Raw genomic sequence first — 24,087 nt, 5'->3', positions numbered from 1 at the left:
CATGTTTATTTGCATCTCTCGTGATGCATGTGGAGACGCATTCTAATGCCAGGTGTAAACAGACAGACTTAGAGCTGTCCACATGTAATCAGATTACCTAAGATGCATGTTAATAAAAGGTGTAAACAGGCCCGTAGAAACCTGAGAATAGAACTGAAGATTTAGCTCTTGTAGCAAAAACTACTCAACTGTACAGTAAAACAATGCTATACAGTGTTTGGCACCAAAATTAGACACCTTTATTTATTACACATGGAGCCTGATTAATTAAATGCAGAACATGTCAAAAAAGCTCTTGTTATTTAGGTAGTCTTGTAGAAATACATCCCTGCAATAAGTTAAATATGACCCAACACTGTTCAAGGCTGGTACTGAATGTTAATGACCCCTCTCATATAGAATTTAATCAATGTTCTCCTGAGCCTTTACCCCAACTGGGTAATAAAAGGGAGCTGCGAGGCCATTTTGATTTTGTATGAAATCAAGTCAGACTATCCAGTCATGTCAGTGCCTTTCACAGGTCCCTCTAGTCTCAGAGAATAATCTGTTTTATCTATGTTTGGCCACAGCTTTCTCACTGCCTCTGCTTGGATGCCATCCACATTGTTCTTTTAATATCTCTGCAGATATGGTCAGTGGTGGGTGTGTGTTGATTAAGTCAAACAGTATATCCGCTTTACTTTCCAAGAATGTATCCAGTTAGCCACTTGTAGCGTGAGCAGACACATTTCACTGTGAGTATATCTATGTGGATCTCAACCAGCTGGAACATAGCAGTTAAGTGTCAATGAACATCCAGTCCTTACATGCAGGCAACTAGTCGAACAAAGGCAGACCCAACAAGCCGACATAATTTGTTCTCCTGATACCCCTGAATAATCCTGTCCTGGGGGCTACATCAGGACAAGTGTTTCTTGGGAGGTCAAAATCTGTGTCGTTTTCCAATTGTTTTCTGTGGTTTCAGTGGAAAAACTTTGCTGATGGCTCCATGGGGACCGTTGTGCGGTTCCTGCTGAGATTACTGATTAGATTTTGAAGTCTTGTGTCATGACCCTCAATGGCCTAATCACTGCAAGATGATTTGACCTGTGTTCGTAGCTGTTTTGGACACATTATTTAGTAACTTATACAGCTGGAGGATATACATCAAATATTGGGGGGTGAGAATATGTCATATGGGTTTTGGTTATAGCAGTGTAGATTTAACTGGTGGTAGGTTTTAAATGTCTGTTTTGTATAGAGTGAGATGAACTTAAGATTGACTTAATGCCTTTACCTGTTTGGTCATTATATCAACACCACTCGCTGTCTTTTTTCAAACATTTCTTTTGTGTAAGTACCTTTAAGCACCAAAAGTTGTCACCAAATAACAGTATTTTGTATTAACCACTGAATACAAGATTAGCTTTCAAACATATACCAGGTCTTTTTGAAGTCATGCAAGTAGGCACACACACACACATTATACAGTTCGACAGGTCTTTGTACCCATCAAACAGTGGCTCTAAAAATATTCCGTTCCTGCTCTTAGCTTGTACGTATTTTTAGACGGCTCCTACATAACATACACTCAATCACCTTTCACAGTCAACTGTGACTTCAGTCAGAAAGCTTTGAGTGCTTCAGTACGGCCTCAGTTGGAGGGAGTAGTTCAAAAGGGAAGGTTGTGTCAAGGAGATGGTTTATTGTGACCTAGGATTGTGAGCAGACAAATCCAATCACCACTAGGGATTTACTAGGTAGGTAACACATTATCACATACATACACACAACCATTAAATATTTCAATAAGGACGCTCCAATCATTACTATCAGAACCTGCACCAAGGTCAAGGAGCACATTGTATTCCCCTTGCATTGAACAATATCTAATTTACAACCTTGACATGAGGCGTTTCAGTGCTGTGCTGCTGACAGAAATCTGAGGATAAAAAAAAATGTATTTCTATAATCAAGATATGTAATTTCATATCATTTGAGAAGGCACTGGCTAAAGCAGGGTCATTAACATGGTTAATACTTTCTTTAATACAAACACTGAATTACAATAAAGGCATGATGAATCATTTCACAGCAAAAGAATTAATGTTTTTTTAATTTATGTCTCATAGAGCAATTTGACCAGGTGCAAGAACAATGCAAAAGCACGGCAGGATATTACTTTGGTCTGCTGATTTATGTAGAGTGGCTCAGTATAGATGTATACATAATGCAGGCTAGGTTTGCTCATGGGGCTAACCATTATTTTTTACATAAACTAATAGCCTCACAAACACTATGTGCACATACATTTTTATTTTACTGCATGCATGTACAATTGGACACATAAATACACATCCATATATTTATAGTATTATACGAGTGAGGACCCTCAGTGATGTGATGTATTTTAAGCCTCTAACCATAACAAGACTGATTTACAGTTTTATTTAGGCTCAACACAGAGCTTACACTGTTGCTCGTGCAAGTGGCCTACACCATCGTATTTATACTTGTGCAGCGGTGTGTCTGCACTGCTCTGCAATTACACTGCCAAAACTCTAGTGGTCAGTAGGGTTTCTGTGCCACTGTTTTGAGTTTCAGTGCAGTGAAGTGTGACTGATTCAAGTAACACATAAAACATAGTATAACAGCAGCAACATTTAATAAAAGTACAAAATTAGACTCCTAGACTCCACTATAACACACGGCTCGCAGACAAACTATTGTCTTTTGGTAGACACATATACAACATGCGAACGTTATTAGCATGAGCCTATGACATTTTTACACTGCATAAATTAGCCTGCCGCTAGCAGGTTTTTTCTTACTCATATGAAGCTGGGAACAATGGCTACAACATTTAACAAAACAAAATTTGGTTCCATTATAACTCACAAGGTTCATGGGCAAAATAATTGTCTTATATTAGACACATTTTGCCCACATATACAACATATAAGCCTATGGCATTGTATTGTTTAAATTTAACTAGCGGCTAATGGACTTTTCCTCTTCTTATAATAAGCTGGGATAAATGACATACAAGACTTTAAGTAAATAAAAGCTTCACTTTTACAAAGGGAAATGGTTTTCAGTTTACAAAAACATAAATCAGGGCATAGGTGCATTCTCTATATCGTAGCCTTTGCCATAGGTATGCCGTAGATTCAACACAGACGCATAATGTGGAATTTATACTTATGCGTTGAATCGACATAGGCTTCACATCAATGTAGAATTGTAAGTACACGTCGCGTCTATGCAGACCGCAACAACTTTGATTGGTCAGCTTGTAGGCAGCGTATTTCCTGCTACGCATTTCCGGCTGCTCCTTCTTCATTCCGTAAACATGGACTAAATTGAGGAGAGTAAACCCAGCTTTACAGTGCACTACTAGCCTTTACCAGTACTCAAAATTTTAATCTTACTCACTTTATTGCCAAGAGTTAGATTGATACCATCCTCATTTCTGTACCTTGAATATGAAGCTACAGCCAGGATACAGTTAGCATCGCTTAGCATGAAGGCTGGAAACAATTGGAAACAGGTGGTATCGATCTTCTTGCTTAACTCTCGTATGTCTAACTCTCGGCAAGACACAAAGTATTGCCTAAAATGTCAGGCTGTTCCTTTAAAGGCCATACAAAATCTTATCTTTTAACTCAGCACTCGCCGGCTCCGGGCTTGAAGGGTGACTGTAAAAAGTCTGTAGCTTCCTCACTGATGGAGAACAACAGCTGCAGTCAGCTTGAAGTCAGGCAGTTGTCATCGTAAACAGCGTTTATGGCTGAAAAAAAAAGTGTGTAGAAAGTAAATGTGGCTTGTTGGGTTACAACTGGTAGACGCTGGGATTTGGGGGGGTTTGTCATTTGATACCGAAATTTTAAAGCCTGGGGTGGGGGCGTAAAATGTCACTTTAACCGTGAAAACAGCACCTTGAAAAAACGAAGGCCAGCCAGCAATCTCAGTTTGCCAAAAATGTCCTCACTCTGAAGGTTAAAACTCAAATTGGGTCCCACAGAGATAGAGAACACCATGTGTCACCAGCTGTGGCCAGTATCCTCAGATTCGACTGTGTGTTCCTGTAATACAATGGCTCATTATTTAGAGCCACACACACACACACTCACACACACATACAATGGGGCAGCTCCAGGCCATCAGATTAGTGGAGATTGACCCCTTCCCCACCCTGCAGCAACTTCCCTTCTTTTCTTAACCAATCAAAATGGTGGGACTGGCAGAAAGTGTAACGTGAAACCGGGGGTCTTGGCTCAACACTGCAAACCTAGGGCACAGTTGGAGGCCAGCAGAAACAACAGCCGCAGTCTTTCACACTCTCTCACTCTCACAGAGTTTCCTTACTTTGTTATACCCTGTTTACAAATACCATCTGCTGCATACACACAGTCAGACTGTTTCATTCTCCAAGATACAGACACACACCTCTGAGAGCTTGTGGGATTTACCCTGCGGACTGCTGCTATGGATTAATCACTCTGGTGGCTGGCTTTGTGTGTTACCAGCTGGACTAGTCTCAGCCTAGCCTAACTGGACACACAGAGGACTCACTAGCTTAGTAGCCAACTTTATTTGTCATTGCCTGTTGGAGCTAGGTGAAGCTAGCTTCTGCATGAGGCCACAGGGCCCTCTTTCTGTGCGGAGGTTGGATGATGCAGTGTGTGCTCTCCTTCATCTCCCCTCAGCTGAGTTCTGGATCCCCCTGTAGCTGTGAGGTCGGCCCGGAAGGAACAAAGAGAAAGAAATCCAAGAACCTGTAAGTACTCAAATCAATCTGGTGTGTGTGTGTGTGTGTGTGTGTGTGTGTGTGTGTGTGTGTGTGTGTGTGTGTGTGTTTCCCTTTCTGTGTTTATTTTCAGTGTTAACGAGAAGGTTTTTTTCCTCTTAATTTGGATTTTATCATTTATCATTACTAAACCATTATTTAGGAAAACAATGCTTTGACTCTCAGGCTTAGAATAAAAAGATAATGTGTGAGAAAAAAGATAATGGAGTGCGAGAGAAGCAACACAATAGATCACACTCTGATAGTCCTGGTAGCATTCACCACTTTTGTTTTCAGTCATCAGCCTTTTCTAATTCAATTACCATGTGTATCCAGGAAAAGGGTTAAGAATTTCACACCCTGCATTAGCATCCATTATTTTAAAAGCATGTCTTTGCATCTTATGTCCAAGTTAATGGTAAATATCAGTGGACTGGCTCAGCACAGGGGGGTTTAAGTGAGACGTCAGGACTTGTTCTCACAATGTGTTAGTATAGGTGTGATTGGATTGGTGGCCTGAAAGTCAGGATGTATCTACACCACCATAGCTACACTTAAAACCTTGTCCTTTCCTTTCTATTTTGGGTAATTTACTTGTATCAATTTAGGAGGATTACGAATCAGATTTACGTTTCACATGAATATTTTGACCACTGTGCCTGTCTGTGCTATAGCTGCACATGCTCATAGAGCTGCAAAAGAAAACGCATGGTTTAGGCTTAAGGTGACTGTGAAAACTAATCATCCAACACTGATCATCATCTGCTTAATTAGGTGGTAAATGATGTGTGTGCTCCTGAGGAGCGTGGTACCATATGTGTGTCTCACATTCTCAGCGGTGTGAGATGCAAGGTATGTGTGTTAAGAGCGAAGAGTGTTTGTTTGGGTGTGTGTCAGATGGGCGCGTCGACGCCTCAGCGATTCATCAGCTGTTCAATGAGCCTTATTCACGCTCCTGTTCATCAAGATGAAAGCACATTTCACGCCATAAGGACAATACAACCACTCTCAGCGGCCGTCCTTGGGCCTGATAGCTGCCCATTCTTCTGCACAAGCTGCAGTTTTATGTTGTTTAGTTAACCAGCAGATTAAGTGATTAAGATTCCACAGCCTTTTTTTCCCAGAGTCCAGGGTATGTTGCCTTTTTGTCAGCTGCTGCAAACAGCTCCAGCTTTATTTCCATTAATAACACAGAAAGCAGCACTGATTTCTAGCTTTACAAAATGTGTTCTCTCCATCCTTTTCATTTAAAGTCTAAAATGTGTGATTGTTTTAGTCAGTTTGCAGGAACAAATTAAAGTGTATTTCCAAATCAATTAGTCATTACTTCTCATAGCTGTTCCATGAAGTGATTTGGTCCTATTTAACTAAAGAGTCGATACATATAATAGAACGTGCAATGACTCTGTGTAATGTTTACCTGGCAATCTGAGTCATGGCCACACATTCAGCTCAACAGCATTTGTTAAAATAGGTCATAGATAGCAAACAGTGATTTTTCTTAGTAACAGTAGGTAAACAAACATCAATCATGATGGTAGCTCATCTGATGTTACACACCTTTCTGTCATGCGGAGGATTCTTTTTGTTTTTCAAACAAGTAAAACTGTGATTAAATGAAAACCTGCAATTTTTGAATACAGTAAATCATTTGAAAGGTCCAGACTAGTGTGACGCAAACAACAATACATTTATTTTCACTCCTCAGATACATTTATTCTTTAATTCTGACATGGTAAACGACATTTACGATATATCTAAATAAATTTTATAGGGTAATCTACTCTGTCTTTCCCTTTTTTATATCCCAATGTAGACAGTACCACTTCTTCACCTGCATTAATACCCATATATAGGCTTCCCACAGATCTCTAAAAAGTCTTAAAAGGCATTGGATTCATTCATCTAAAAATAAGGCCCTAATAGGTTTTAAAATGTCTTCAATCAGTCTTTCAAAAGTAGGATTGTATGAATTGGTTTTGTTTTTTTTTCCTGACGTTGCGTTGTAAAACTTAAAATAATTGGTAACATATATTAAAAAAAACTAATGCCTCTCACATTAATGTCATGCAGATCAGGATAGCCAAACCAACAACACTCATATTTTGTTTTCAGCTGGTATACTCAGAGCAGAGGATCCACTGTCTTCTAGCTAGCTGTCACTGTTCCCTAAAAGTAGTGGAGTAGGGCAAATTCAATGGAAACTGGCTATTTGACCAAGATTTCACAGCATGATTGAAACTGGTGAAAGGCAATGCATACGAGGCTCAATGTATTCTAAGCAAAATGTTGTTCAAACCCAGCACAGTGGGAATCAAATCAGTGAGTACAGTACATTTACATGCACAGTTGTAACTCGACTACAGTTAATCATAAGTGCTATATCATAAGTGACCAAACTTGCTTGCGTTTCTTGAGGACATTTTGCCCCTCAACCAAGAAGCTTCAAGTAGCAGTTCCAGAACTTAAGAAGCTTCTTGAGAGGCAAAAGAAAGAAACGCAAGCAAGTCCATTTGCTCACGATATAGCACTTATGATTACCATGACCTGGATGACTGAGAATCTTGACTACGGTTGTAGCTTGACTAGGCCATTAATTGGACTACTGGTCTTGTCCCAGTATAGAAGTATGGGAGAGAAATTGATTTATTGACTGAAGTATGTCTGGCTGCTACAACAGGGGGCGATATGCCCCCATTCAGCTTGTTAAGTATTGGACCTGAAACTCATTTGTGGCCAGTTGTTTGACTGTTTTTCCTAGCATTGTAGTAGGCCTGTTTTAGGTGCTTCCACCCAACATGGATTTGCTCGGGTGTCCTTTTGAATCCAGTGTCATCCAGCTGTTCCGCAGACTAACATGTTAACATGTATTTCAAAGTCCAATTTTAGTTAGACTGACACAATAAATCTTTTTTTCTCTAATGTCATCTAAATGTACTGCGTGAGAAACACAAAGTTGCCAGGTATTTGCAGTTTTGTTCTACCCTCGTTGCTGTCATGGCCAACAAAGTCATGTATGAAGGTACAATTAACATTTGGGTTAAATTGACCCTAACCCTAAGTAACTGATGTTGCCTCATGTTTTTTTCCGTCAATTTTAGTTATTGTAAAATTGGTCGTAAAAATGAATATAACTCTACTATTTATAAGAGAGATTTTACCAAATATGAGAAATGTTATGTATTAGTGAGTCTGGTAGACTCTTAACACATCATTATAGTGAACCTTGTTCCAGCTCCTTGTTGACAGGCTGTATTGTATCTGATTGCCTCTCCAGGTGCACTGCTACCTTAAATGGGTTCACCTGTGTTTTTTGCAATTTAAGAGGCATCTGCACTGCAGAGTTGTGACACTGATGAAAGCTGCATGAAGGAAAAGGTTTTCTCCGCTGTAGACAAAATGACTTCCTGTCATTGAATGCGACCCTTCTCTGTCATCAGTAGTCAATATCACAACGATAAGTCACAAAGCTCTCTGAGCGCTCTACATGTTTGCACACTTGCCTTTTGTCTCCAGTGTTTACAGCCCTTGTTTCCATTAAATCCTCAATGTCACGAGCCTCTTGTCGCTTATGAAGACTTTTTCATCTTGAAGTTTTTGACCCATTTTCAGGCAATTTTTTTATTATGCCACACTGTCAAACAACCTCGGGGGCAATAATCTACTAAATTATATTAACTCACATCAATAAACATACTCTCTATACAATATCTGTCTGTGTAGCTCAGAGGAATACAAGGCAATATGTTGCTGCTATAGATAGAAATCTCAGGCTTTCTATATGGCCAAGCATGAAGGAAATTAAATTATTTCCTCCAGATGTTGGAGACTGATATAGAACATACACAGAGAGCCCATGGCCAAAAGAGTCTGACATGGTCAGATCACACTGGGATGCAGCAACTTATATCTAAAAGAAGGTACTTCGACCTTTGGTCATGTGATTTTTTGGAGATGAAGATTTGATTTCCTGTCCTCTCCTCTTCCCTCCTGTGTGTACATTGTGTGTAGCCTGGAGCGTTTGACAACTTTTGTGGGGTGGTCTCAGTCTGACAGCAGTTTTAGTGTCACTGTAAACACTTTTCTTCCTCCCTTAATCGTGATAATCATTTTCATTATTAGTAAGGTGAGGAAGATTGAATGAAACTGATCTAAATACACAACATACACATCTATGGATGAGGAGAATTGATTGTATTTTCACTTAGAGGTTGAAATGGTAGTCACATGTTAAAGCACATTACATATACCCTCTCTCCAAGCACATGGCCTCCGTGGTCATCGACTTCTTAAGACTTCCTGCTCTCGTGCTCTAGTTTTTTTCCCGCTGTACTCTTCCAACCTTTATTTATTTATTTTTTCCTACTTCAGACACCTTTTCCTTCTCCGCTTTTAGCACACTTTACTTCCTATGTGTAATTTTCTGGATCCAGCACAACTGTTTTCCTGAAATTGTCCACGTTATCCTTGCCTCTCCCCCTTACATTATCTCCTTTTGTTTTTTTCTCAGTCCAGGTGTTCCACTTCTACAAGCCATGCATCTCTGCACAGCTGTGCTCCTTTTTTCCCCATCCGGTTGTTTCAAGCCAGTAACAATGAAGCCATAAACCCTAGAGCACATCAACTGCTCCACCAGAGAAATACTGTATGTGCAGAAGCGTGAGCTTGCTGACAGATGAATATAAGTTTTTATTTTATGTACATACTGACAAGCTTGGGATACAAATACCTCAGTGATTAGAAATGGAAATTAGAGAAGAACGAAGCAAAACGCTGAGTGCCTGTGAAGATTTGTGCAAGAAACCCAATATTGCCATCTGTGTGTTTGTGTTTCTGTGTTGGACGTATGCATGGTTGTACTTCACATACTGTGTGTATATGCATGTATATTTGTATATGCAGAGTTTTTTTTATAGCACAGTACTGATTCTGTGGCATCTCTAGTAACAGTGGCAGGCGATTAATTGATATCACCTGGTTTTGCTGCCAAGGTGCATGTAAGACTCCTTTTGTGTGTTTGTGTGAATGTTATTTATGTAGTTAGACATGATGTGGACTGACCTTGTTGTACAATAAGTGGTGACATTATGTGAACCACTTAAAGCTATTATGTCTGAGAGGAGTCTCGGTCATCCAGGTTATATATACATATATATAGACATCTAGAAGTTGAAAATTCTTTCTTCGAAATAACTCCTCGAGACGTACCATATATATAAAGCTTAATTAGACAAAACATTTTACAGAAAAAAACCAAAATAACAGGATAATTAAACAAAACAAAACTGACCAAATAGACAAAAAATAAACAACTAAAGAAATTAATACAAAATCAAGAGATCAGACTCAGCATGAAGTGGATCAGTCAAAGGTTATTGAAAAGTGTTAATGTCACTGATAGCATTAAATCATCAAGTTGTAAAACAGAATTTACCAAGCTTATATTTATAGGTATATTATTTCAATCAGAGGGAGCTGTAAACATAAAGGCTCTCGTAGTTTTTGGTGTAGAGACTGCAGGAACAAAAAAAAAACTGTGTGGAGTGTCTTAATTGATGATTAGAGGAGAAAAGTACCATTAATGGAATCCTTTAAACAGCGATTGAAATGTATTTATTTGAAAATAAGCTACAGCCAATGTTGCTGTCATCTTATTTCAAGGGCAAATTAAGAGTTTCATGCATTATACAATGATGAGTTGTAAAAAGATCAAATCTGCATAGTCTATTATAAACTATACTAAGTGGAGGAAGGACAGTTTTGGATGCAGCCTGATAAACAACATCAGCATAATCTAGTATTGGTAAAATGAGTTGTAATGCAAGCTTCTTTTTACATATACCCTCTCTCCAAGCACATTAAGAGTTTCTTTTTCAAGCTTCTTTTAACAGTCAGTAAAAAGTTATATCTGGAGCTGCAAAAAATACCCATACCAAGCTTCATTTTCTTCACAATATAATTAATATGGTATTTGAATGAAAGATCAGAGTACAGATGCTAAATCACCATTAACTAGACTTCCCGAAACTGAAATGTTTCATTGCCCTGTAAAAAGTATATAACAAAAGACTGAGAAAAAAACAATTGGACCTCAAAGTGAGGACGCCCCATGGAGGTGATGAAGCCTCTTGGATGAGTGTTGAATTCCTTTAAGAGCAAAACAGAAGTTGCTTTTGACGTAAGCTGAATTTATAATTGATACAAGAAGCCAACCTGAGTCCTGCCGTCTCAGGTGTAGATTTTTATTTAAGCATCAGATTTCAGATGTTGATAGCACCACTGCAATTACTGACTGATTAATTGTACGTGATCAAGCAACACAGTGTTTTAAAAGAGTGCTCCCCCCACTTAGCATTTAATCCCAACAACAATATTGGTCTCTTTCTTCTCTCTTTCTAAGCATTGTTTTTTCTTGTTAAAACCTAACGCTTGCATTACCTACAAAGCAAACTGACCACCAACAGTTCAGTTATAGTTTCGGGTGTGTTATGTTAGCAGTGGTTAATGTAGCCTCGAGCAACAGGCTTCAAGCAGAGATAAGGAGCAAGTTACAGAGGTCTGGTATCCTCCACACACCAAAAAACTTGTAGTCTTCAGCCCCAGATCAGATAACGTTGCCTCAACTGACATCTTGAGGCAGTCTATCAGACCTGGTGTGGCTGCATCAGGAAATGCAAAAGGTTTTATACAAAAATGCAGTAATACTTCGCAAGAGTTCCCCTTTAACTTTCCCACGATAGCTGTTTACATAGAGGTCGGTGAGCTACGCACATACGTATAGAACTGCAGTTACATCCAGTTAACTTACACAATTGTTTCACCTGAATCACCATCATGCCTAGAAAGCTGCAGTCGCTGTTAGCAGTGGAAATGGCTTTGCTAGATTTTTGTTGTGGAAAAGGAGAAGATGTCTTTATTAAACTTCCTGAATGTTGTCTTCACCATGTACTATCTCTAATGTGTTTGGAAACTTGTTGGAGAATCCCAGCTACAAAATTACAGTTCTTACAGTCTCCACAGAGTGTTTCATTACACTTTTAAGGGCTCTGTAGCCTTGAGTTCGGCACTTCAACCGTTGCCATCTTGGTTTTTTTGGACCTAGAAGTAGCCATGTTTGGGCGAGAGGCTGGCACTGTGGAGGAGCAAGGGGTTAATCTGGCAGATAAGCAGAGGACACTATTGGCAGACAACCTGTCAGCCAAAGCAGCCAAGCTGTTAATTATGCCAAAATGCAAGCCTTAAATAAAATGTAAACGGCTGAGTTATAGGGACCTAAAACGTTTTTTGCACCAGGCTGTGAACATGTTTTTTCTGCTTTAAAGTTGGGCACTTTAACACAAAGTTCTGTGGGGATCGACTGGCTTCTGGTGCCAGCCTCAAGTGGCCATTCAAGGAACTGCAGTTTTTGGCACTTCTGTGATGGCTTCAGTCTCAAGCTGCAGAGGTTGCCGCTTGACTTTGACATATAAGTGTTGAATAATCAAAGACACAGCTAGAAACTAAACCTGCAGTCATCTTACAACTAACCGGTTAAATTCTGTCAAGCATCCAGCAAGAGACAATATGAATTTTGTTGTGTGTTAAGTCTTTCTTACAGCCTGGCAGCAGATTTAGCACAAAGCTTTACCACTGCTTGCCGTCTGGGACGGATGAACAGAGCATTACAGTAGTCAAGTCACTTCTTTTGTAAAAAGGCAAATGTCATCTCCGCTTACTAACCCATAAAGCTAAAAACCCGTCCAGGCCCCAGTGGAAGGAATCTGTCCTCTCTAAACACTGCGTGGTGATTGGGTGAGCCCAAGGTCCGCCTTCCCCAGACCCCCTGGACTATATAAAGCACCACCACATCCTCTCAGGGGTTAGAGGAATGTGATTGTCAAACAAACCCCTGGGCCCTGAGCACCGGCACTCCTGACACACGCTTACATGCAGTCTTTTTTCCACACACATCAAGTGAACCTGTGTACAGGCTGGCACCCATGTTTCACACTATGGTCGATTTCTCGGAGAAGTACCTGGAAAGGTAAGAGCAAGGCAGTAAATGTGTGTGCGTGTGTGTGTGTGTATCGGTTCATCTGTACTTTGGTTATCAAGAATTAGAAACATGAGGAGGGAGGGTAAGGAAAGCGTGGGTGGGGGCTGCTTTGCGTCCCGCAGGAATCGGTTCTCTCAAGCTGGTAGGAAGCTATCTGACCTCTACATGGATCTCATTTGACAGTCGCAGTGAGGGAGAAGAAACCCCCGAGAGGCTGAAGCACTCAAACTATTTTGGAGGAAGCAGCTTTAAGTTCTAACTTGAGGCTGCCCCTTTTTCTTATTATACGCAGCCTGGATTTCAGGAATAGGATTGCTCATGTGGTCTTTGTGGCTAGCAAGGTGAGTTTGCTCAGAAATAGAGCTCTTTTTTTTGGTCTTGATTGAGGGAGACTGTGAATGAGATAGTGTTATATTTATGGACCAAATTTAGGACAATTCCCTTTTTCATTGTTCTTCTAGGAATATGGCAGAGTGACTTTGTCTTTGTTATGAGGCACTTCATAGATTTGCTTCCTCTTTGTTATTGTGTTACTTAATGTTCTTGGAGACATTGTATCTCTGGGCCTTTATGTTTGTTTGAACAAAGTACTGGACAGACACAGTTTGTTCTCATATCTTTTTAGACCAGGTCCAAGTAGAATAAATGTTATTTAAGCAGTTACAGACATGCTGACACAACCCTTGACCCATTATACTCACACAGACACAGATGCACCAACAGCCTCACACACTTGCACAGTGTTATTTGTGTGTCATGTGCTGTATTCACTTCACAGGCGCACACAGCCTTCTGCAAATACAAAGCAGCAGAGGGAATGAAAACACACTTGAACCTTGGGCCGCCACTCTCACCATCTGTATTTCGGTCCGTTGCACCCCAGATCTCACAGGTCAGGCTTCACAAAGGTCTCCTGTCATTGTGGGAAACAAAGCCTCGTGTGGCAAACAACAAAAGTGGGATGAAGTGGGGCAGTGGATTTAGCTTGTGCTTGTGTGGTACATTGTGATCTGCAGTATGTCTGTCTGCAGCTCTCGCCCATGTGCTCCCAGAGCCTTTCCCTGGGAGTGCAGCCTACTTTTCAGAACACCAGGAATAGCCAGCGGGGTGCTATTAGTGCGTCTAATGTGAGCCAAGCAAAGAGGGAATAAAGAGTACGGAAACCTGCAGATAATTGCGGAGCTAAAGACCTCTGGTTCCCTCACTCAAGCACAAAAAGGCACTCTCTCTTGCACAGAAACAAGCAGACACTCAAGTGTTTGTACACATTATGCCAGTGCTGCGAACATGGACATGATGTATTTAACGTGCCTGTGGGGCAGTAGAGCATACATTTCTGGGTGGCAGCGTGTCGGATCAAAGATCATCCTAATTTGATAATCTCTAAAGAGCACGTGTCAGTCTTTTAGCAGATTATGTTAAGTGTAGGGGTCGTTGTTTGTAATAAATCAAATGGAGTGCATTGCTAATGGTGTTAGTGCTGGGAAGTTATTAGCAGATACAGTACAACATCAACTTTAAATACAGAGGTACTCAACTGTGAGAAGTGCCATTAGCACACAAAGAGTTTCAGAGTACACTGGGTAGATAAAGTTCAGACTACAAGATCAGTGTCCAGTCCCTCCAGGATTTCCATGGCTTTTTTGGGGATTGTTGCCTGATTTCACAGCAGCTTTGCTAAGAAATTGCAATGCATGTTGCAATGTTTTCAGGCATTTTTGCCATTGTTCTTATTTGTTTTTGCAGTGAAATTGCAACTCTGATGAGTTTGTTGTTTGTTGTCTACATATTTAACCTGATTCACCTTGATTCTTTCAACACTTGCAATAGAGCAGCCTCTGTCGTGGTGATTTCTCTGACCTGTTGTCAATGCATTTCAGACATTATCCAGGTGCAGTAGAAAAGTGTTTGTCAATTAAAGATTTTTGTTTGTGTAATACCACAACTTACCTCCACTTTCATGCAGAACATCAGGGAATTGCTCTGCAGGTCTTTTGCAGTTGGTAAATGTGAAACATTTGTGTCACATATGTCTGCATTTTTACAACCAGGAAGTGAGTTTGGTGATGTTATGTGGACTACTGCTATGATTGGTCAAATTTGCAGGAAGTAAAGCTGCAGTGATTGGTGAAAAGGTTGCCCAGAATTCAAGGGTATTGGTTGAATTTGCTGTAATTGTTGCCATCGAGACATCGCAACATCCTGGAGTATTTTTAAATGACATTGCTGTAGAAATAGACTCAAGTACAAAACTACTTCCCATCTGTGATAATTAAGAAAACACGTACATAAATATCTTTAAGTGTGGTTTGTGGTTTGGTTGGTATGAGTACTTCCTCTGTGTGGCTGCCTGTATCACACCCATTTTCCTGCCATTTTTAGTCTGGGTTAAGGGTTTAGAGTTTCACCCAAGGGGGTTTTACTCTACATGTAAATGGTTTTCTCCACTTTGTTTGTACTTAGGTAGCTAATGTTGCAAATGTCTGGTGTTGTAACAATGCAAAGCTCTATGTCTGGAGGTCACAGGCTCAACATAATTGACTCCTTTCAAAGGATAAAGAATGTGCCTGCCTACTTTGAGGGAGGAGTATTATGTGGCTCCCCTTCAAGTTAGAGTTGCTGTTGACACCCATTGAGCTAATAAACACACAGGCGGTTTCATTTATGGCTTTATCAGTTCAGTTGCTGGAAGAAACTGCCACTTCAGAAACCTGCACAGCTCTCTCATTTTTATTCAGATATATTGTACATGTATTTTCATTATTATTTTCTACTTTAATGGAGTTTTCTTCTATACTTATGTCCCTTGATTTTAGTGGCTTTTACTATTAATTTCATTTTACTGCGTTTATGTTATGCACTAATACTCCAAAGCAAATTCCTTGTATGTAAAAACCCACTTGGCATTAAACCAGATCCTGATGACATACTTCCTAGCATGCAGGCTTTCTGAAAAAAGTGCTACTCAGTGTTGCCAGTGCACAGGGGTTTATTAAATGAGGCAGCTACACAATATGCAATATGTATCACTTGTTTTCAGTAACAGTGTCAGCGCTGCATTTGAGTTTATGAAAATAAGTGGCAAGATAAATCACTGCATGATGTAAGCTGGAGTTGTTTTCAGGGCTGACACCAGCTATTGGAAGTAGAGGAATGCCTCGCAAGCAGCCTGCGTAACAAGAGGGCGGAAAATGTCAACTGTTTGTGTTTGCAATTTCCATTAACACCCACATGGTGGCAGAATAGAAACATACATTTTCCTTAAAGTGACTGTTGCTATGACTTCATTGTCACACCATACCCCTGTGGGCTCAGCTTGTATAAAACCAGACATAAATAATAAAGCGTCTTTCGTCAGGCCATCAAAATATTTTCCAGCCCTTATAAAATACTCGTCCTCACATGCACTGGAAAGACAGAGGCTCTTTTTAACAAACACATGCACAGCTCAAGACCTAATTGCCTTGAGTGCAACCTAAAAATAGCACAATCTAATGAATCTTGCTCTGATGTTATGAGTTTATTTAACAGCAAGAGAGTTTTTTATTTGGGTAATAATGTCCTTCAGGCTGGGAAGTGTGAGCGATTTACAGGGATACTGCGTTAGAGCACCCTGTTGTTTCCAATGAAAGAGAGGCCCTCAGCATCTGGTTTAAGCTGGCTTCGTACAGAACACATACGTTATTGCAATCAATGGATGAGTCATCCCTCCACCAGCGATGCTGTGCGGACGTTTAGGTATTCCTTCGGATTAGATGTGGAATTCATTATGAAATTTGTCCTTTGAGTGTCCTTCGATCGCTTTTTATTATTTCCCTTACCTTGCCTGAGAGAAAAAAAACACACATCGCTATTTCTAGATGCACAGCATTACATGTGTAGTACATTCATTTTCATAATCACTTTTACTCTCCCAAAACTCACTAACGCTTTCAAAAAAGGCCTCTTGTGACTCTCGGCTGAAGTGATCTGCCCCAGCTGAACCCCCCAAACCCAAACACACAGGAATCAATATACTCACAAAGTCACACTCATCCTGATTTTAAAGGAGCTATTCAGCTGCCGCTCCCAACAGCTCATGCAGTCATGTTGTATCATGTGTATATGGGCATGTTTCTACCTTTCCTTTCCTGCGGCAGTTGGAAAAACTCACACCAGACAGCTGACTGTGTTCTCTGTTCAGTTCGGCAGCCGCCCTGTGTGACCACCGTGCATTTACGCATGCATAAATTATCTCTCTCCCACTTCCCTTCTCTCATACACACATGCACACACTGGTGGAGGCTGGGAGTTTTCCAACACCTGTGACTGGCATGAAAGCACCAGTGAAGTGGGCATGAGTTGGCACAGGTGCGGCGGGGGGGGGGGGGGGGGCCTCTTTGAAACGCTTGTGTGGTCGTTCTTTCATCCCCATTTGAGCATAATCATGTACAGTGTTTGTGCTAATCTGCGGTTGTGTGTTCTTCCACCCCCTCTGTGTGTGCACGTTTGAATGATAAGTGTCTAAAACTGGAAGCCTTGTTTCTTAATTTGGGGTGTACATGCTCTCCTGGGGGCTGTGGGTTGGCAGTGGCACAGCTTGCAGTGATTAGGGCCAGCGAGCCCACACTGCTGCACTGCATTATTAGCAGGCCAGCCAATCCACAGTGGAAATCAAAAGCAGGGACTCAGGAAATGGGTGTTGAGTGAGGTCACATCCCAATGAGGCAGCACGTGCTCCAGGTCGGGAAAAGCCAGGACACCTACCATGGGATTATGGGAATGCGCAGGATTCTGAATGGGCCCATGGGAACCGAGGGGTTGGTGTATCACCTTGTGTGAGATTTAAGGTGGCGCATGTGCAGCGCGGCACTGTGTGTTTGTGGGAGATGGTTTGAGGAAGGTGACACAGGTGAGGTGGGCGGTCAGGAGGATTTCGGGTGCTGCAGCAGAGGAGTTAGGAGGTCACTGTGCCCTGTTGCCTCGGCCCTGGGTCAGCTCCCTCTCAGCAACCCCTCTAGGCACATGGAGAATGGCGTGATGAAACAGAGGAGTGAGGATTGAGTCTCTCTCCTCCTTCTCTGCCACATTCGCTCAGTCCCTGCCGAGGAACCTGCCAGGGACACATCTACAGGAAAGACTGTTAGAGATATTAGATTGACAAGCGCGACGCTGACACAATCCGAGGATAGGGAGCTTGACATCCGCCTTTTGGAAAAGTTCTGTCCCACCAAACCAGCATACCTGGCTGAAGACTAAAATGTAAACAACACAACATCTTTTTTCACCTTTTCTGGCTTTTGTGGGTTTGATTTCTTGTGGATTTACAATGCTGAAGAACATGGTGACTCCCATGCCTTGGATTGTTTGAACTCCGGACTTTGGACTTGGACTTAACACACTTTCTTCCCATGTCTCTTTTTGTCCACCTCCTCTATCCACTTTATCACTCCTTTCATCCTTACTCCCATTTTCCTCCTTGTCCTGCCCCCTTTCCTTCACCTCCCTCTGTATTCATAAATCTTTCACCCTTCCCTCTCTTGCCAACTCTGTCCCTCTTCCTCCTCCCTATCTTCCTCTCACCCAGGGCCAAAGACATGAAGAATCGGCTGGCTTTCCTGCGGAGGAGGAATGAATCCCCAGGAAGCAACCCAGCCAGCAAGTTAGACAAATCTATGAAGTCAGTCAAGTAAGTGGCCACTTCCTGACAGCATGGGCATGTGTGGGTGTGTGTGAGACTATGTTCCGGGTCTTGCCACAACTGGCAATGACCTGGCCTTGGAAGGCAGACATGTGGGCAGTAGCTGTGATGGGAGTGTGCTCGTAATGTGTGGCATCAATAAAATGAATGAGAGAATGAACGTGTAACTGTGTCATGTCAGGAGGAGGGATTGTTTGGATTTTTTTAATATGTAGAATGAATCACCAAATCAAATATATTTCATATATGTGAAATATCAGATATCAACTAAGGCTCATATTGTTTCCATGCCCTTATTTTGGCGATTGCATTAGATTTCACAGGAAGCTAACACAATGTAAACATATTTAAGATGAGCAACTTTTTAGTCTTTACTTGAAAACCATTTGGTCCCAAACAACCACTATCAATGTCCTCTATTAAATTACATTAAAAAATCAATACTTTATATTATTGTATTATCATTGTTCATATATTATAACAACACGAACATGGCAGTGCACTTTGCCAAGCAGCTGCTTCAACACAGAAATGCAATATTTGTACAAGCATGTTCTAAAGGTGAGACAAAATAGCAAATTTTGGAAGAAAATACTTTATTTTTTGTTGATGTGATAGAGAATAGATGTCAGCATGTGTGCTCAAACTAAAATCCATCACCACAAGGCACAGAAAAATGTTCAATTTGATTAAAATGTACCTGAAATAACATAGCAACTTTTTCCTTACTGTGTCTAATGAGGCCTCAGATGTGGATTACAGTGAGTGTAAGCTGAGCTCTGTAAAGAGGCATGCTTTACAGCAGTGTACAGAAAGGATGAGAGGCAGCAGGGGGCAGACAGACACTGGTGGGGGGAGGAGGTCTCTAAACCTGTCAACACATCCCCATTGGCCGGCTGGAGCCCCTCCCCTCCCGCCTTCTAAGTTGCATTGAGAGGGAATATAAAAGCCTACCCCCACCAGGGTAAAGCAGATAGACTCATGGCTCACAGCGTTGTTGGTTTTCTCAAAGCAAAACCGCATGAGAGGGGAAGATCAGTAGACACAGACTAAAGTGGAAGGAAGCAACGGAAAGGAATTATCCACTTCCACGTTTCCACTCATCTATCCAAGCACAGACAAGTTCCGCGGATGGGTCACACAATGAGAAATCTGGCTGAGATGGGCTTGTTAAAGAATCGCTCTGCTTTCATCTGCAGGCCCACCCCGGAGGAAGCACTGAAATGGGGGGACTCACTTGACAAGCTGCTGACACACAAATGTAAGCAACTTTTAATTCCTTAATTTATTGTTTTTCTCTTTTGTCTCTCTCCTTTACACACAAGGCAGTCATCTGTCTTTTTGTTTTCATTTGTGCAATATATTTTAGTGCAATGTTGTTTTAGAAAGTGGGTGAATATAGATGTACAGTGCTTTCATGAGGTATTGGGGGAGGGTGGTGAGCACAGGAAATATGCATGTACTGATATATGGATTACACACACACACTGCCGCAGTGAACGGGCAGCTTGCAGCAAGTTTCTCTAATCCCGACGGACAGAGTCCATGTGTTACACAGAGAGAAGAAGGGAGACTGAAATCAGGCAAAATGCAAGTGTGTTGCTATTTCTGGTTTCCACAATACATCTTCCACAGTTCAGTCCCAGTCCTTTTTTTAAACCTGATACAAAGCCAACACCACATCTGGTACCTATTCATCTCTGTTGGCCTCTTTATTTCCCCCCCTTATTATTTCCTTTCTTCCACCTCTTACCTCACTCCTGCTTACCAGAATGAGCTAAGAGTTGACCGCCTGCATCGGCACTGCTTATCAGCGTGGGTGATTCATGGGAACGGAAAGGTGCAGACGGGAGAAGTGGGTGGACATGGCTTCCTGCTATTCTTTCTTCTAGATGCCTTCTTCCTCAAATCATTAACTGGACTGAAACTTAAAAAGCCCAAAGTGCCACAATTAGTCCTTTCCCCCGCAACACTAAAACAGTCACCTCTTTGTTCATTCACAGCATGGGTAGAGGGGAATGCATGGATGTCATCCTCAAGGGTGGATGATGTCACTTAAAGGATGTTGAGGACCTGAACATGTGCAGGGCTTTTTCGTGTCTCACTTTATTCCAACCACATGACTCAAAAGGCCGTCACAGGAGCTATTTTAGGAGCTGAAACTCCAAGAAGCGCTTCAGCTGTGAGGTTGCCATGGCACTCCAGTCAACTCTCCTGTTGTTTATTCTCCCCCTGCTCTCTGCTTTCCCTCAGATGGTCTGGCAGCGTTCAGAGCTTTCCTGCGCACAGAGTTTAGCGAGGAGAATCTGGAATTCTGGCTAGCATGTGAGGAATACAAGAAGATCAAGTCGCAGTCCAAGATGGCCTCAAAAGCCAAGAAAATCTTTGCAGAATACATCGCTATCCAGTCGTGTAAAGAGGTGAGTGAGAGTGCACGCAACACATACGGAAGCTGGGAAAAAATGGCACCAAAACAGCCTCCTGCAAAAAATAGAACACATGCATTTTCCCTGCTGTTATTTCTTTAAAATAACAGCTTGATTTTACACTTCCCTTGTGTTTTGCTCTTTTCTTCTGCAGGTAAATCTGGATTCGTACACCAGAGATCACACTAAGGACAACCTGCAGAATGTGACACGCTCTTGCTTTGACCTAGCGCAGAGGCGGATATACGGGCTGATGGAGAAGGACTCATACCCCCGCTTCCTGCGCTCAGAACTCTACGTGGACTTAATCAACCAAAAAAAGCCCAGCTCCACTCCGACTTCATCTTCGTCATAAGAGACAAGAAAAAGATCTAAGGAGAAGAGAAAGACGATGACGAAAGAACAAAAAAGGGGCAGACTTGAAAAAAAGTGGGTGGGTGGGATGTGAGGGTCTTTGTTTGCCTTTTTATTTTTTACATTTTTTTGTGTATGTCATCCTGTCCACTATGTTGTGTTTTTGTTGTTATGGTGTGAGAAGACGCGGCAAAGCTATGGCACTGCAAAGGAATGTAGTTTACACAGTTACCAGGTGGATGGATGAGTGAATGGACTGGTGAATGCATGAATGGATGTTACTAAAAAGCCCATGAGTGAGGGCTGGAGCGGGAGCTGGACGCTTGTCTGATCACTGTCTCTCTTTAGTTGTGGTGTCAGTCTTTTGGTCGTGTTTTTAAGTTTTCGTCCAGTTGTACTGGAGAAAAGGAGGGGTTGGTCAGAAAACCCTGCAGACATGAAGACAGTCCGGTACTGTTTTGTCACTTTTTTTCCCCTTAATTTCCTTTTTAAATCCCCTCCTTTCCTCCACCATGTTCTCTGTGAAGCCACTTCAAAGCTGTCGGTACGACACAAAGTCCTTTTTCTTTGTGTATTTTCTTTTTTTATCAGCCTCCAATCTGTATGACGGAAGGGGAAAAAAAGATGTCTGAATGAAAGCTAGCGTTGGCTCTGTTTCATGCACATCTCTGTTAAACACCTACACCCTCTAAAAGCTTCTATAAACAGCTTCCACCTCATTCAGTTCATCCCAAGACTGTGGGAAGAGTTCAACAGGGACAAAGACGGAGACAGCGACGGGCAAAGAACACAACACATATAAATAACGGATGGACTGGAGTTGTGATGAAACACAGACGTGTGTCACTCTCACATTAAAAGACATTTAAAGTCACATTCAAAGCCAGTAATGGAAGAAAAAGACGACTTGCTTCCTGTCTCCAAAGACTGTTTACAACGAGGAATGAAAACTGAAGAAGTAAAAAATGTTCCGTGCAGCCAAACGACATTTCCTTTAACGTTGTAGCTCATTCTGGACTAATCGAGGAAGCATTCTCAGGACATTGCCATGACAGGTTCCAGCTTGGTTTCTTTTCTGTTTTTCTACACACTCACTGTTTTTATATGCTTTAGGGTTCCAACCTGCACTCCCTAGCTCCACTGAGCGATACACAAGAAGTTGCTCATGTCGTAGTCGGAGGAAAAACAGTTGCTTCATGTTGTTATTTATTTAGATTAACTCGCTGGATGCTTCTACAGATACCTTCACCTCCTCTAAAGCACTCAGCTAAAAGCTCTCACTTTCCTCTTAACCACCAAACAGGTCCAATGCTGTCCTGAACTTTAAGTGCAATATTTTTTTTTTTTTTAATTTTATTTTATTATTATGTTTGGTTTTGTTCATTTATTTGGATAATTTTGAATTTTTATGGGGAAGACGAACGGCTTGAGCTCTGTATTAACTTTATTTGTTAAGAGAAAAAACAAAACGTAGAGCTATAAGGTTGACTTACAACGTAAACTTTCAAGAACCATAAGTAGTTTAATGAATTTTAAGCAAGTGATTCTAACTGTGTGTTAACCCCCGGCAGCAGGCAGCTGGGGTGCATTATGGTTGTAAATATAATTCTTTAAGAAAACTATGTGATAACACATTAAAAACAAACAAAAAACCCATAGGTCTCTGCTGGTGAATGTGGGACCCAGCTGTATCTATGTAAATATGAGAGACTCAAAACTATAAGATGACATGTATTGTTAAAAAAGAAAAAAAACGTAGGTGAGCAAGAGCAGGTACAATCTGCTCTTTTCCCTGGTCATACACTGCTTGTAAGGAGTTTTCTGAAATGCATTTTATCATTTTCACTGTTTACAATTCAAAATGCATCTCCTATGATAGCAAGTGAAAACAGTAGAGTACATTTGGTGTCATTGCTAATGATAAATAAACCAACCAACTGATGAAGTAAAATCTGTTGTCTCTGGATTTTTTTCCTATGATGTGCATTTGCTCATATGCCAAGACCAATGTGCATTCAAGCAGCTGGTGCAGCCACGGAGTCCAGATTTCTCCTTAGTCATTAGTTCAAGGTCCACACTGTTTAATATATTCAGCGTCATACTTACCTTTGGCCATGTTATCAAGCTAGTTTTCTGCATCTGTCAAGTAATTCTCCCTTAGTCAGTCACTCTACAGCAAGAGACAGCACTTCAAAATTAAAGCTCTGTCCTGGAAATTCACTGTACCTCAAAATGAAGTGTGTTTTATACAAACGACACATTTGCAAGTCACTTACAGTCAATGAGAATGGATACGTGACCCACTTTTGGGCTGCGACCCACCAGTTGGGAACCACTGGCTTAAAGGAATAGTTTGATATTTCGGCAGTTGTGCTTGTTGACTGTCTTGCAGAGAGATGAAAAGAACTCATGAGTGCGAACTAAATATAAATCCACTGCTAGCAGCCACAGTTGTGTTTGCAAACACAACAATCAAACATGGCCCCTCCTCACACTGTTTGTGTACACTGCAAACTGCTATTTTAGGAAAGTTGCATTGGTCATAATGGAAAAAAACAATACTAAACTACTGCCAGCACCTACCTGTCTGACAGAAAACAGGTCAACTCTACGTCATTCGTCATCCTCTCCTTCAGTGCTTGCGAGTGAAAGCGAAGGCCAAACCCAGATTCACTCTTGATTTGGAGCAAGCCTAGTCCAGTTGGTGTCCTTGTGATTTGTATTTCTTCAGCACTATGTCCACAATTATCTACCTTCCTCTTGGAATGTCTGCTGCTACTCTATGGTCACTAACTTTTTATTAGTCTTTTGTAAAGTTATTGGT

At 41.3% G+C, this 24,087-nt stretch overlaps 1 protein-coding gene across 7 annotated transcripts in view; it reads left to right on the top strand.

Annotated features, from left to right (window-relative positions):
* rgs3a (regulator of G protein signaling 3a) overlaps window positions 1-23,203 on the top strand; it is a 194,823-nt gene extending 171,620 nt beyond the window's left edge. For 5 of the 7 annotated variants that reach the window (XM_049604582.1, XM_049604583.1, XM_049604586.1 and 2 more), the window contains 5 exons: window positions 4,689-4,759; window positions 18,370-18,471; window positions 19,683-19,744; window positions 20,737-20,903; window positions 21,064-23,203. In XM_049604582.1, the coding sequence (XP_049460539.1) occupies window positions 4,689-4,759; window positions 18,370-18,471; window positions 19,683-19,744; window positions 20,737-20,903; window positions 21,064-21,264 (603 nt within the window). In that variant the 3' untranslated portion in view covers window positions 21,265-23,203. Of the gene's footprint in view, window positions 1-4,688; window positions 4,760-12,608; window positions 12,792-12,979; window positions 13,145-18,369; window positions 18,472-19,682; window positions 19,745-20,736; window positions 20,904-21,063 lie in introns of those variants that run through there. The other 2 variants (XM_049604588.1, XM_049604589.1) reach the window with 2 other exon arrangements.
* Window positions 23,204-24,087: the final 884 nt, after the last annotated feature.

Source organism: Epinephelus fuscoguttatus, linkage group LG18 (genome assembly GCF_011397635.1).
Source record: "Epinephelus fuscoguttatus linkage group LG18, E.fuscoguttatus.final_Chr_v1".
In the NCBI taxonomy this organism is placed as follows: Eukaryota; Metazoa; Chordata; class Actinopteri; order Perciformes; family Serranidae; genus Epinephelus; species Epinephelus fuscoguttatus.
This window is presented reverse-complemented; position numbering and strand designations above follow the sequence as displayed.